Source organism: Mauremys mutica, chromosome 8 (assembly GCF_020497125.1).
Source record: "Mauremys mutica isolate MM-2020 ecotype Southern chromosome 8, ASM2049712v1, whole genome shotgun sequence".
NCBI classification, from domain to species: domain Eukaryota; kingdom Metazoa; phylum Chordata; order Testudines; family Geoemydidae; genus Mauremys; species Mauremys mutica.
In genome coordinates, this window is record NC_059079.1 from 10,785,015 (window position 1) to 10,799,280 (window position 14,266).

A 14,266-nucleotide genomic window follows, 5' to 3' on the forward strand; every position below is an offset into this window, starting at 1 on the left:
CCTTCCAGCTATAACAATGAAAAATGTCATTGATAATTTTTTTTCTATGCTCAACTCTGCCCGATTAACTGTGTAACCTTATGCAAGTCTCTTAAACGTCCAGTGTGTGTTTCCACATATGCAAAATGGAGATTAATACTTATCCCCTCTTCCTATTTCCTTCCCCATTGTTCACTTGACATTAAATAATATTGGGTACAGGGTGGACATTTGACTGAGATGGGTTAGTATTCATTACCCTTGTGGAGGAAATGAATCTGTAGGAGCGGGAGGAGTGCCAAACCAAAGGAAACTTGGAAAACCTAGTATTTTAAATATAAAATACACCTCTACCTCGATATAACACGACCCGATATAACACAAATTCGGATATAATGCGGTAAAGCAGTGCTCCGGGGGGGGGGGGGGGTTGCGCACTCTGGTGGACCAAATCAAGTTCGATATAACGCAGTTTCACCTATAACGTGGTAAGATTTTTTGGCTCCCGAGGGCAGCGTTATATCGAGGTAGAGATGTATACAGTAAACTAGAGCCTTATCATCTTTGAAGTGCACTTTTTTGGTTTCTCTTTGTATTATCTTGATTCATCTTCTCTCTCAGATAATATAGTGACTCCTCGCTTAACGTTGTACTTATGTTCCTGAAAAATGCGACTTTAAGCAAAATGATGTTAAGCGAATCCAATTTCCCCATAAGAATTAATGTAAATAGGGGGGGGTTAGGTTCCAGGGAAATTTTTTTCACCAGACAAAAAACTATATATTATATAGATATAAAAGCAGCAAAGAGTCCTGTGGCACCTTATAGACTAACAGACGTATTGGAGCATGAGCTTTGCTGCTTTTACAGATCCAGACTAACACAGCTACCCCTCTGATACTATATAGATATACACACAGTATACATTTTAAACAAACAAACAATTTAATACTGTTCACAGCTATGATGATTGTGAAGCTTGGTTGAGGTGGTGAAGTTAGAGGGTGGAAGAGGGTTAACACATTGTTAAAGTCATCTCTCACACAAGGCAGCACGAACAGGAGGGAGGGGAGACAGCATAGCAGACAGAGACAGACACACATCTTGTGTGTGGGAGAGAGAGAGAGATGCACACTGCCCCTTTAAGTAAGCTGACCCACTCTTAAGTGCATTGTCTTTTTAAGTGGATCAGGAAGATCTTCCCCCCTGCACAGTAAGCAAGAGTCTCTGGGAGCAGCTCCAAGGCAGAGGGCAGGAGCAGCACATTGCAGTGGGGGGAGGGACAGCTGAACTGCCTGCAATTGACAGCCTGCTGGGCGGCTACAGCACAGGGAATTTAGGGGAGCGGGGAGCTGAGAGGGGGGCTGCCAGTCCACCCTGGTTACAAGCCCCCACCAGCTAGCTCCAACGGGCTGCTCTTCCTGCAAACAGTGGACAAAGCAGGCAGCTGCCAAATGACATTAGAAGGGAGCATTGCACAACTTTAAACGAGCATGTTCCCTAATTGATCAACAACGTAACACTGAAACAAGTTAACTGGGACAACTTTAAGTGAGGAGTTACTGTACTTTTTTTTTTTTTTTTTACACCAAAAAGGTAAAAGGGCCTTGACTTTTTCAGATTAAATACAAAAAACAGAGCCAATCCACTCATTTAAGATCTATGCTATGTGTTTATTTTTTAATGTAACAGCTAGGATGTACCAGCTAAATCTTCTCTCAAGAAACTTCATTCTGCCTCCCTAAATTATTAACAACAACATTCTGTTGGTCCCTATAATGTGCTAGCAACATCCATACACATAGGAAGCAATAGTTCCTGCCCCAAAGAGTAGCCATGGGCTCTCCTGGTTTCAACCAAATACCTCCTATCCTAAACTGTCATATAGTGGTGCTGTACACCATTGAACGGTAGCTAAATTTCATTCATGTGGCTGCATTTCAGTGGTTGATGAAGTTATCTGCCCATCTCCCCTTTTCAGCCTCTCATGTGGGTAGTGAGGCTCAAATTTGTGAAATGCTTTTGGATTAAATGGTTGGTATAAATTTTAAGTATCCCCTGGGAATGACTTTCCCTTTTCCTTATTTAACTCCATCCAGAAGGGACATGACCAGACTCTCCCAACTGGTGTCCTCGGGGAATATGGGCTGGACCAAGAGAGAGGATGAAGCCAACCTCTCTTTCTGGGCTTTCCACTGTTAGCATGAATATTACATTGACGTTTATTGCTGGGAGTGCAAGCAACCAGCTGCCAGGAGGTGTGAATAAGCAGAATAAACGTTGATATATTTTTAAGAATCCTTTTGAACTTTTAAACAAACCTTTTAACATCTTTGCAAAAGACAACAGGAACTTTGGCATGGAAATCTGACTCCACATCTGAGTAAAAAGCTAAACAAGGAAGAGAAGAAAAAAATGTTAGATATAAAAGTCTTACATAGCTCTCCCTAATTGTTTCTTTTAGCTGCTAGATTCAAATTAAGTACATTTAAGTTGCAGGTGCCATATGTCTAAATATTTTCTGATCACTTTGGATTCTCACCACAACTACAGTACATTCAGTAAGGAGGAAAGGTTACAGTAACTATGGTTCTTCGAAATGTACTGTTCACATGGACTACATTCTTGGTGCACATGCTCCTCAAGCATCATATTCTTTTGTGCCCAGCAGTGTCCACAGGGGCTGCATCTCCACCTTCAATATCCTCCCATCCCCTCACTCAATGGCATAAAGGGCTAAGGAAGCCTACACATCCTTCAGTTCCATTGCCAATACAGAACCCCAAAGGAGTAGGACTCTATCGTAGCGGGAAAGGAGGTTGGAGCATGAAATCCAAATGGACAATACATCGTTAAGAACCACAGTTACTGTAAGGTAAGTAATCCTTCTTTCTTCTTTGAGTGATGGTCCACATGGATTCCGCTCTTGGTGACAAACAAGCAATTACCTGGTTTGCTTGGAAGTGGATCAGAGAAGTCTTACTTAAACAATAATTGCAGAACAGGCCTGTGAAAATGAGCATCTAATGTTGGAACCTCTACCGAAGAACAGTGTCTTGGAAATGTGTAGCTGCCCTACAAATTCCGGAAATTGGACATACTTCAAACAGGCAACACAGGCAGCTTAAGCTCTATTGAAATTAGTCTAATATGTCTAGGTGTATCTAACTTGGCTAACTCTCTGACCAGTGAGTAAGTATGGAATAGCCCTTTGAGGAACTTTGATACCATCAGGTTGGGGCGGGGAGAGGCATCACTTTAGAGGAAAATGGTATGGTAAGCAGAAATTGCTGCAAAATGGCCCTTAACAGAACTGAACAAAAGGCCATTCTGTTTTAAGTGTGATAGGTAGTTGAGGGTCTTTGGTATTAAGGCCTGGATCAGGTCCAGAACCTCTTGAGCTGCCCATATTGAGAACATCTTCCATTTGGAATAACATATATTTCTGGTTTATGTTTTCCTGCTCTCTAGTAGAACTTCCTGGACTTGGAGGGGACAATTTCTCTCTAAGGTACTCAGCCAGCAAACAGCCACACTGTCAGTTGCAGTGACTTCGGGTCTGGGTGGAGTATCTGGCTGTGGTGCTCTGAGCTCACTTTTGGGTAGTCTGGGAGCTAGATCAGTGGCTGAATGGACACGTGTATTAGTTCTGTCAGCCAAAACTTGCTAGTGCAGAATATTAGACTAATCGTGGCTTTGTCTCTTGATTTTGGAAGTTACCCTGGGACGAGGGAAAATTGGTGAAAATGCACATAGAATGCCATGAGATCCTTGCAGAAAGAAGACATCTAGTAACTACCCCAGGTTCACAACCCCTTTGGAACAAAAGTTCTGGCTCTTTGCATTGACACTGGGGGCAAACAGGCCTATCAGATGGTTCCCCCAATGCAAGAATATCGGCTTTATGATGGACTTCCTCAATGTACACTCATGTGTGGTAACAGACTGACTGCCAGGTTGTTGCTGACTCCTAGGAGATGAAGAACCATTGGGGTTATCCCGTGATGGTGGCACCAGGTCCAGAGCTTCATAGTTTCTAGAACTAGGAGGAACAAGTGTGCACCACCTTACTTGTTTATATAGTGCATTGTTGACATGTTGTCCATCACAATCTGCACTGTGGAGTTTTGGAAAACAGGTAGGAAGGGCATACAGGTTAGTGTGATGGCTCTGAGCTCCAGGACATTGATGTGAAGCACTGTATTTTCTAGGGACCAAGTCCCTTGCATCTTTAGATGGTCTGGGTGGGCTCCCCAAGCCTGTTCCTGACACATCTGTGATTAGAGTCCTTGTAGGGGAGGGAACCCACTGCACACATTTGTGGGTTCCTTCCACCATCTGAGTTCTGTGATGACGTGAGATGGACTAATGATCTTCTCATATATCTCGTGTTTTGCCAGGGAACAGACCGGTGTGAGCCAGAGTTGGAATGGCCAGAGATGAAGTCTAGCAAGTGCCATCACATACATCCATACTGATATATGGCCTAGCACCCCAGACATGTCTGACCCATCACAGACAGGTTTGATTCTATCCCAACCACTAGTGACTGCACTGAAACCTGGAGCCAATTATGGCTTTTTTGCACTCTATCACCTGCAATATGGTAAGATGATTTTTTGGGGAGTTTACTAAGAGGCCCAACTGAGAGAACACAGTGTCAATTCCAGGCTTGCTGCCATCTTCTGGGATCTGCACTGCTTCAGCCAATTGTCCAGGTAAGAGTAGATAGGAATGCCCTTCCTGCTGAGATGTGCCGCAACTATCACTAGGCACTTCATAAAGACCCTTGGTTCCATGGAGTCCAAATGGCAGTACCTCATACTAGTAATGAGTGGGCCCACCATGAATCTTAGGTACTCCCTATAAGATGGATGGAGGGCTATGTGGAAGTACATATCCTGGATGTCAAGAAACACTCATCAGTCTCGAGAGATGTAGACAAGCATTACCACCCTGAATCTGAGGTGGTGTATATATACATTTAGTCTCTGCAGGCCTAGGATAGGACAAAAACCACCTTTCTTCTTTGGGATAAGGAAATATTGGGCGTAGTATCTCTTCTATGCCTCCCAAACAAAGCAATGAGGCCATTTCTCTTTATAACAGGCTCTTGTGAGAAGGACCCTTGCAAATGTATAAGGAGGAGAGCAGGGTGGGGTAAGAGTGGAAATATATAGGGTAGCTTTGGGCAATGATGACTAATGCCCATTGTAAGCTGTGAGGGCCACATAGGCCTGGGAAAAGCAGCAAGGTGGTTCCTGAAAGTGGGAGAAGGCTCTGGATTGGCTTTAGGTATGATTCGACACTCCTGCCTCCGAGAGGCTTGCCGAGGAGGGGCAAGATGGGAATCTCCTGAAGCATCTGGGCTTCTGTCTGTGTTGGTGCTCTGTCAACTCCAGATGTAAGAAGCAGTCGTCTCTTTGCTGGGGCTGATGCTTGTATAGTCTTCTATAGAGAGCCAGAGTGTAGATTCCCAGTGTCCCTTAAGTCATTGAGAGTATGTAGGCCTTAGTCCGTTCTCTGGCTGATGAGCTCCAATCCCTCAAAAGGCAGGTCCTCTACAGAAGCCTGTACTTTGCACAATACCTTGCCCAGTGCTTGGAACCATGAGGCCCATCTCATTGTGACAAACCTGGCCACTGACCTTGTGGACATATCAAACGCACCGTGGCTGCCTATAATGATCTCACGACCACCTGAGATTCTTCCGAAATCTCTTTTTAACTTTCGTGGTCTGCTTTGGATTTATCTATCTTGAGTAATTTTGTATCATTGCCAAACTTTGCCAACTCACTGTTTACCCCTTTTTACAGATCGTTAGTGAATATGTTGAACAGCACTGGTCCCAGTACAGACCTCTGGGTGATCCTGCTATTTACCTCTCTCAATTCTGAAAATTGACCATTTATTTCTACCCTTTGTTTCCTATGTTTTAACCACTTATTGATCTAGGAGAGGATCCCCTCATCTTATCCCATGACTGCTTACTTTGTTTAAGAGCATTTGATGTGCGGCCTTAAAGGATTTCTGAAAGTCCAAGTGCACTATATCCACTTGATCACCCTTGTTCACATACTTTGGATTGGTGAAGCATGATTTCCCTTAACAAAAGCCATGCAGACTCTTCTCCAAGAAATCGTGTCCATCTACATATCTGGTTACTCTGTTCTTTACCGTAGTTTCAACCAATTTGCTTGGTACTGAAGTTAGGCTTACTGGCCTGTAATTGCCAGGATCACCTCTGGGGCCTTTTTAAAAAATGTGTCACATTAGCTATCCTCCAGTCATCTGGTACAGAAGCTAATTTAAATGACAGGTTATATACCACTGATAGTAGTCCTGCAATTTCATATTTGAGTTCCTTCAGAACTCTTGGTTGAATACTATCTGGTCCTGATGACTTATTACTGTTAAATTTACCAATTTGTTCCAAAACCACCTCTACTGACACCCCAATCCAGGACAGTTCTTCAAATCTGTCACCTAAAAAGAATGGCCCAGGTGTGGGAATCTCCCTCACATCCTCTGCAGTGAAGACTAATGTAAAGAATTCATTTAGCTTCTCCACAACGGCCTGGTCTTTCTCTAGTGCTCCATTAGCACCTCGTTCAGCCAAGTATCAGAGGGGTAGCCGTGTTAGTCTGGTTCTGTAGAAGCAGCAAAGAATCCTGTGGCACCTTATAGACTAACAGACGGTTTGCAGCATGAGCTTTCGTGGGTGAACTTGCATCCGAAGAAGTGGGTATTCACCCACGAAAGCTCATGCTGCAAACCGTCTGTTAGTCTATAAGGTGCCACAGGATTCTTTGCTGCTTCGTTCAGCCAGTGGCTCCACTGATTGTTTCGTAGGCTTCCTCCTTCTGATGTACTTAAAAAATGTTTTGCTGTTAGTTTTTGTGTCTTTTACTAGTTGTTCTTCAATTTATTTTCGGCCTACCTAATTATACTTCAATACTTGACTTGCCAGAGTTTATGCTCCTTTCTATTCTCCTCAGTGTGACTTGACTTACAATTTTTAAAGCATGCCTTTTTTCCTCTAACTGCCTCTTTTACTCTGTTTAGCCATGGTGGCATTTTCTGGTCCTCTTATTATTTTATTTGGGGTATCCATTTAATTTGAGCCTCTTTTATGGTATTTTTTAAAAGTTTCTATGTGCCTTGCAGGCATTTCACCCTTGTAATTTTTCTTGTAATTTCCTTTTTAAAGTTAAAAGCTATTTTCTAGGGCTTCTTTGGTATTTTCCCTCCACAAAGATGTTAAATTTAATTACATTATAGTCACTATTACTGATCCGTTCAGCTATATTCACCTCTTGGACCAGATCCTGTGCTCAACATAGAACTAAACTAAGAATTGCCTCTTCCCGTGTGGTTTCCAGGAAGCAGTCAGTGTCAGTCTAGCACCATTCACTAGCATTACACTGACTGAAAAAGGCTACAGTAAAACAAAAAATCTCTATCCTTTTTGTAATTAAAATATTCTGTGTGCGCTTTGTTCTATTCTTCCCAGCAATGTTAGTACAAAAAGCAATTAAGTAAGCAAGCATTAATTACAGATAAAGAAGTTAACTCACCAGAGTTTTTTAAAATGTCAAGCACCTGTATCAGAACATCCGGGTGACTCATCTGAAAATGAGGACCAAACAAAATTAGGACAGGTTATTTTATTCAGAAATTGAATTACTGAATTTTATAATTAGTTTAACACCATTTAAGTTGTACAATTTAAATACATAATGTTTATCGTCAATTTTCCTACAATAATTCATTGTACTCATCTACTGATATTTACGAAAAATGTTAAATATGTTCATCTACTCCATGAAAATGGGTGCTAATAAATAATTCAGACATCTTTCTCTTTCAAGTTATATTCTATGAATTCTTCTGGTAAACCCATCTGCTCCATCTACACATTAAAAAATAATTTGAATATTTTTGAAATCTGAATCCTCTGATATGTATGTTCAGCTTTAAGAGTTGGCTCTTTACTCCTGGGGGAATTCTGCGCCACTGCACATGCACAGACTTTATGTCCCCCAAATATTTCTTTGCTTCCCCATAGAAAAATTACTTTCTGACTGGGAAGCAAAGGGAAGCCACAAGAGTGGTCATGCAACTCTCCCCAGCAGTATGTTTCAGGTGCCCAAGACAGCCGGCAGAGAGGTAAATCAGGGTGGGGCAGGAGGCAGGACTCAGGAAGACCCAGCTAGTGGCTCCTACCCTGCGCCAAGCTCAGCTGCTAGTCCAGGCTGGGCTGGGGAGGACGGGATTTCCTCTTCCCCTGCCCGGCATCCGGGGCTGGATCAGACCCACTCCCAGATTTCTCCCCCAGCTGCAGGAAGCTAGGCAAACTCCTCCTTCCTCCCCCACCCCTCCCCTCGCTTCTTGCATTCATTGCTCCTCAGCTGCAGGGAAGCTTCTTCCCCATCTGCCCAACCCCCGTGCATCCAGATCCCCTCATACCCAGACCCTTCCACCGAGCCTCAGCCCCCCCGCACTCAGAACCCCCCCGATAAGCCCCACCACCCCGACGAGCCACTCACACCCAGATTCACATCCCACTGAGTCCCACTCCCCCAGCATCTGGACCTCTCCACTGAGCCACTCACACACAAACCCCCCTGCCGAGCTCTATCCCTGCCCCCCAGACCCTCCCTCCCACCCCGCTGAGCCCCAACGACCTTCATCTGGACCCCCCTGCAGAGTTCCATTACCACTGCACCCAGAAACCCCCAAGCCCCTGTGCATCTAGATACACCTCCGCACCTGGATCCCCCACTGAGCCGTCCACACCCAGATTGCCACACCCAGAACCCTCTCAACTCACACCTGCCTCCCACACCTGGTGCACCTGGCATGGAGGGACAGAGCCCTGGGGTGTTTCTGGGGCAGGTCCAGTCCTGCCACTGTCAGGGTTGGGTGCAGTCTCACCACTGAGTCCATGTCCAGGGAGGGGGGAAACTGCACAGTGATCTCCCACCTCTGTGCAGCCAGTGGCCCGTGCTCCCCAGTGCCAGGCTGGAGCCTCCACATTTATTTGACAAATAACATTTGCAGAATTTTAAAATATCATGCGCAGCATTTTAATTTTTTGGCACAGAATGCCCTCAGGAGCAGCTCTTGAGCTTGTCAAATAAATAAGTAGCATGAAGTTTGGTTTACTTAATGAATTTTGTTAAAGTAACATTTTTATACATGGAAAAAAAATCTTATTTTACAGATTTCAAAAAAATATTTTAAAGGTGAACTGGAATCAGTTTACCAAAAACGATTTAAAAATTTATTTTTATGTGCTCAGAGACCCAACCAACAACAGACATGGGGTACTGAGCATATATTTGCTTTAAAAGGTATCCCAGTATAGCTCCAGCTGATCCTAATTGCTGCAACACCTCAGAATGCAATACTCAGATATGCACCCCAAAGTACCAACACAGATGTCATGAATTTCACTGGAACAACACAGTCAGCCCAAAAGGGCCAACGGTAGTAAGCTTTTTGAGTATGTTTGGGGGGCATTGTTTTTGTTTTGTTTTGTTTCTTACATTGCTTTTGTATTAAGTTAAAGATGATCATCCCATGTGTTATAAAAATGCACCAATAACCTTAGCCTCCTAAGGGCCAGCTCCATTATTCTGGAGCAGTTTTCAGTATTTGTGATATCTAGGATGTGACATTAACAAGGAGCTGAGTAGAATATCAAAGGAAATGTGATGGCAATTTTAAGACAACTTTCCATAAAGTTTGAGTGTTTAGTGACTTTTCCACACTTACTACTTGGGCATCCTGCACATAAAAATACACAGTTTATTTGGGGTAAACTATTTGCATTTAATCTCTAATGCTTAGAGGCAGGTTCAGTAGAATAGAAAAGAAAATGGCTAGTAGCCCACATAAAGCTGCAAAAAACTGAAATTAAAGCTACCACGTAGCTTTACCAGATGTAATTTTCTTGAAACGATGCAAAATGATAAAACTTTTGTCAATTTGACTTACAATTAGGGCTATCAAGCTATTAAAAAAATTAATCACAATTAATCACACTGTAAATAATAGAATAACATTTATTTAAATATTTTGGCTGTCTTCTACATTTTCAAATATACTGATTACTATTACAGCACACAATACAAAGTGTACAGTGCTCACTTTGTATTTATTTTATTACAAATATTTGCACTGTAAAAACAAAAGAAATAGTATTTTTCAATTCACCTAATACAAGTACTGTAATGCAATCTCTTTATCATGAAAGTTGAACTTACAAATGTATAATTATGTGCAAAAAAATAAAACAATTAAAAAATAAAACAATATAAAACTTTAGAGCATACAAGTCCACTCAGTTCTACTTCTTCAGCCAATTGTTCAGCCAAACAAGTTTGTTTACATTTGCAGGAGATAAAGCTTCCCGGTTCTTGTTTACATTGCCACCTGAAAGTGAGAACAGGCATTCGAATGGCACTGTTGTAGCCGGTGTCACAAGATATTTACATGCCCAATGCACTAAAGATTCACATCCTTTCATACTTCACCCTCCATTTCATAGAAAATCACAGAATATCAGGGTTGGAGGGGACCTCAGGAGGTCATCTAGTCCAATGCCCTGCTCAAAGCAGGGCCAGTCCCCAGACAGATTTTTGCCCCATATTCCTAAGTGGCCCCCTCAAGGATTGAACTCACAACCCTGGGTTTAACAGGCCAATGCTCAAAGCACTGAGCTATCCCTCCCCTCCCATGTCTCCATGCTGAAGATGGGTTCTGCTCAATAATGATCCAAAGCAGTGCAAACCAAGGCATGTTCATTTTCATCATCTGAGTCAGATGCCACCAGCAGAAGGTTGATTTTCTTTTTTGGTGGTTTGGGTTCTGTAGTTCCCACATCGGAATGTTGCTCTTTTAAGACTTCTGAAAGCATGCTCCACACATCCTCCCTCTCAGATTTTGGAAGGCTCTTCAGATTCTTAAACCTTGGGTCAAGTGCTGTGGCTATCTTTAGAAATCTCATACTGGTATCTTCTTTGCGTTTTGTGAAATCTGCAGTGAAAGTGTTCTTAAAACAAACATATGCTGGGTCATCATCCAAGACTGCTATAACTTGAAATATATGGCAGAATGTGGCTAAAATAGAGCAGGAGACATATAATTCTCCCCCAACGAGTTTAGTCACAAATTTAGTTAACGCATTATTTTTTTAACGAGTGCCATCAGCATGGAAATATGTCCTCTGGAATGGTGGCCGAAGCATGAAGGAGTATACAATGTTTACCATATCTGGCACATAAATACCTTGCAATGCCGGCTACAAAAGTGCCATGCGAACGTCTGTTCTCACTCTCAGGTGACAATGTAAATAAGAAGTGGGCAGCATTATCTCCTGTAAATGTAAACAAACTTACTTGTCTTAGCAATTGGCTGAACAAGAAGTAGACTGAGTGGACTTGTAGCCTCTAAAGTTTTACATTGTTTTGTTTTTGAGTGCAGTTGTAACAAAAAAAAAATCTACATTTGTAAATTGCACTTTCACGAGAAAGAGATTGCACAACAGTACTTGTATAAGGTGAATTGAAAATACTATACTATTATATAAAGTGAGCACTATACATTTTGTATTCTTTGTTGCAAGTCAAATTAATATATTTGAAAATGTAGAAAAACGTCCAAAAAAATTAATAAATTACAATTGGTATTCTATTGTTTAACAACGTAATTAAAACCACAATTAAACACAATTAATTTTTTTAATTGCGATTAATTTTTTTGAGTTAACTGCGATTAATCGACAGCCCTACTTACAATATATCAGAATACCAAATAACGTTCAAACTATGTGCTATTTGCTACAATTAGCCTTAGTGGAAAATAAAGACAATGGAGCAGATATAACGTGCAGGTTATTGACTCTTTTTAGTTGTGACAAGATACTACTTACCTTGGAGGGAAATTTTATGTCAATATTAACATCACTGGTTTTAAAAGCAAATCTAGTTAGACAGGAGCCATACATCCTCAGTGAACACTCTGGAAAACAGAGAAAGGCTTTGTAACTGGGCTGGCCGCCTCTAGTACCCCCCCTCGTGGCCTAGGATAGCCTGCCTCATTTTCCCCTCTTGAACTGTTCTAATAAAACTTCCCATCTTGGTCAAAAACAGCCCTCTTTGAAGACTAGGTTTATTAATAAAACTCAAAACCCCAAAACAAAGTCCATTCATAAGTCCACACAACCCAAGAGTTCAGGTCTTCCTGCCTGGGGCCTTGGCAGTCTCTCCCCTGCTTGGAAAGGGTCTTTCCACATACATCAATACCGGGAAGGAGGGGAGGGCAGGGAAAGCCAGCAGGAAGTCTTACAGCGTGGGTCAGCTGACTTGGCTACCGCTAGGGGATAAAAAATAGCAGAACAGACATTCCTATGAGACCCCCTTCACCATGTTTCAGCACAAGCTTAGTCAGTTAATCCAGGCTCTGAGACTTGTTGCCATGAGTTTGTGTTTTTTTAGCAGTGTATATGTACCATCCCAGGCCTTTGTGCTTTGAGAGGTTTCCTCAGTCTCTGCAGACTCCACCACAGTTTCCTGGGCTCTCACTGCAACTTCCTGCTCCAGGGTTGAATTACCTGATTCAACCCAAGTATGCCTCATTCTGTAATCAAGATTAGTTAGCTACAGCCCTCCTAGCCCTTAAGGAACAAGCCACCCTATTATAGGTTTAAGTGATGATGGGCCAAATTATCCCCTCACTGATGACATTTAAAACTTTCTTGAGACACTATATCTAACCTCAGCAGTTATTACCCTAATGAATGATTAATCACCTCCCCCACTCGGTTACTCATTCTAGCCACACTTCCAATGTGGCATCACAGAAAACAGGAAACTCAAAGAATACAATTTTCACACTCTCACAACAAAGAAAATATTGTTCCCTAATTTTTTATGTTGTAATTTATTTATTTTTTATCCTGTAAATGACAGTTAGTGTCATGGTGTTAGTGTATACTTTTTAATAAAGTTTAGGTGGTTATCAAGTAGCATTGTTACACCTGAGCATCCAATCAGCCATAAAACTTTTGTCTGATATACTCCTTTGCCACAAATATTACTCCTTGTATTTACCATGGCATCTGTGCCAAATAATTAGATTAGCAAGTGCCTGTGCATTATTCAATAGTAAAACTTACACACAAAACATAATTGAGCAACCTGAAAACCATCATAGCCACAGAAGTACGGTACCTACTTAAACAATTGTATTTCTACAGCTACAATGCTTTCTGATCAGTTCAAATACATATTAGGCCTGCTCTAAGCCAGACAATGGTATCATAAGCAAATGCCATTCCATCACACAAAATTATTTATCAAACATTTTGATATATTTTATGTAGGAGACAATTATTCTGTGATGTTTGTGCTGTAGTCATTGGACAAAATCAGGCTAGCCACAAAACTGGGAGTAGTCCCTCCTCCCCACAATTTAGGACATGCTGCTAAAACAGTGTTAGTTGCCTTTATCCTGGCTGTGATCAAACCAAAGAATCTACAGATTCTCAGGAGAAATCATGGCTTGGGAGAAACTGTTTTCCATGTATATACAGAACATTCCACTGACCAGAAGTAATGAGGCCCTGTGGAATAGACTTGTGTATGTTAACCATGGAGCTAAAATTGTCAAAGTCATCATTTTTCATGCATCCTTGCAAGAGGGGAGTTGACGTCTTTTTTTTATGGTGGACTCTTGTGAACAAAACAAGCCAGAATGTTCAACTGTTCCTGGACTGTCACTGGATAAAAATTTTAGTCAGAGTTTGATAAAAATAAAATCCAGAAACCAGTTTTTAAAAAGGAGTACAACAAATTGTCTTTCATTACTAGTTCCATATCATTTTCTCTATTTACCATCATATTTTAGTTAATATGCATAGTGTATGTTTAAGAAGAGATAATTACCCCTAAAATGAACAAAAAGGTCTTAATTACTACTACACTTTTATTGAGAAGAAAAAAACCCAAGCTATTTATCAAACAAAAAAAGATAACATTAATTTCTAGGTAGTTTTGATATAAATGAAATCTGCTAGAAAAGCTATTGTCTGCCAATGAAAGACCAATACCTCAATTCACTGCAGCGTCTCTGATCATTGAACTATTACTAACATAATGCTGACACATTTGTCTAGCTTCAAATATCTGCTCTCTTGTTTTGAGTCTACCAATTAGCATCATAGAAGATAAGAAGTTAAAGCAAAGAAGGAAAATAAAATCAACAATATAAATTATAGGGA

At 41.4% G+C, this 14,266-nt stretch overlaps 1 protein-coding gene across 5 annotated transcripts in view; it reads right to left on the reverse strand.

Moving 5' to 3' along the window:
* The window catches only part of TUT4 (terminal uridylyl transferase 4), a 72,642-nt gene that overhangs the window by 39,647 nt on the left and 18,729 nt on the right, over positions 1–14,266 (reverse strand). For all 5 annotated transcript variants that reach the window (XM_045026550.1, XM_045026551.1, XM_045026552.1 and 2 more), the window contains 3 exons: positions 11,918–12,006; positions 7,557–7,608; positions 2,301–2,370 (listed from right to left, as the gene is read on the reverse strand). In XM_045026550.1, the coding sequence (XP_044882485.1) occupies positions 2,301–2,370; positions 7,557–7,608; positions 11,918–12,006 (211 nt within the window). The remainder of the gene's footprint in view (positions 1–2,300; positions 2,371–7,556; positions 7,609–11,917; positions 12,007–14,266) is intronic.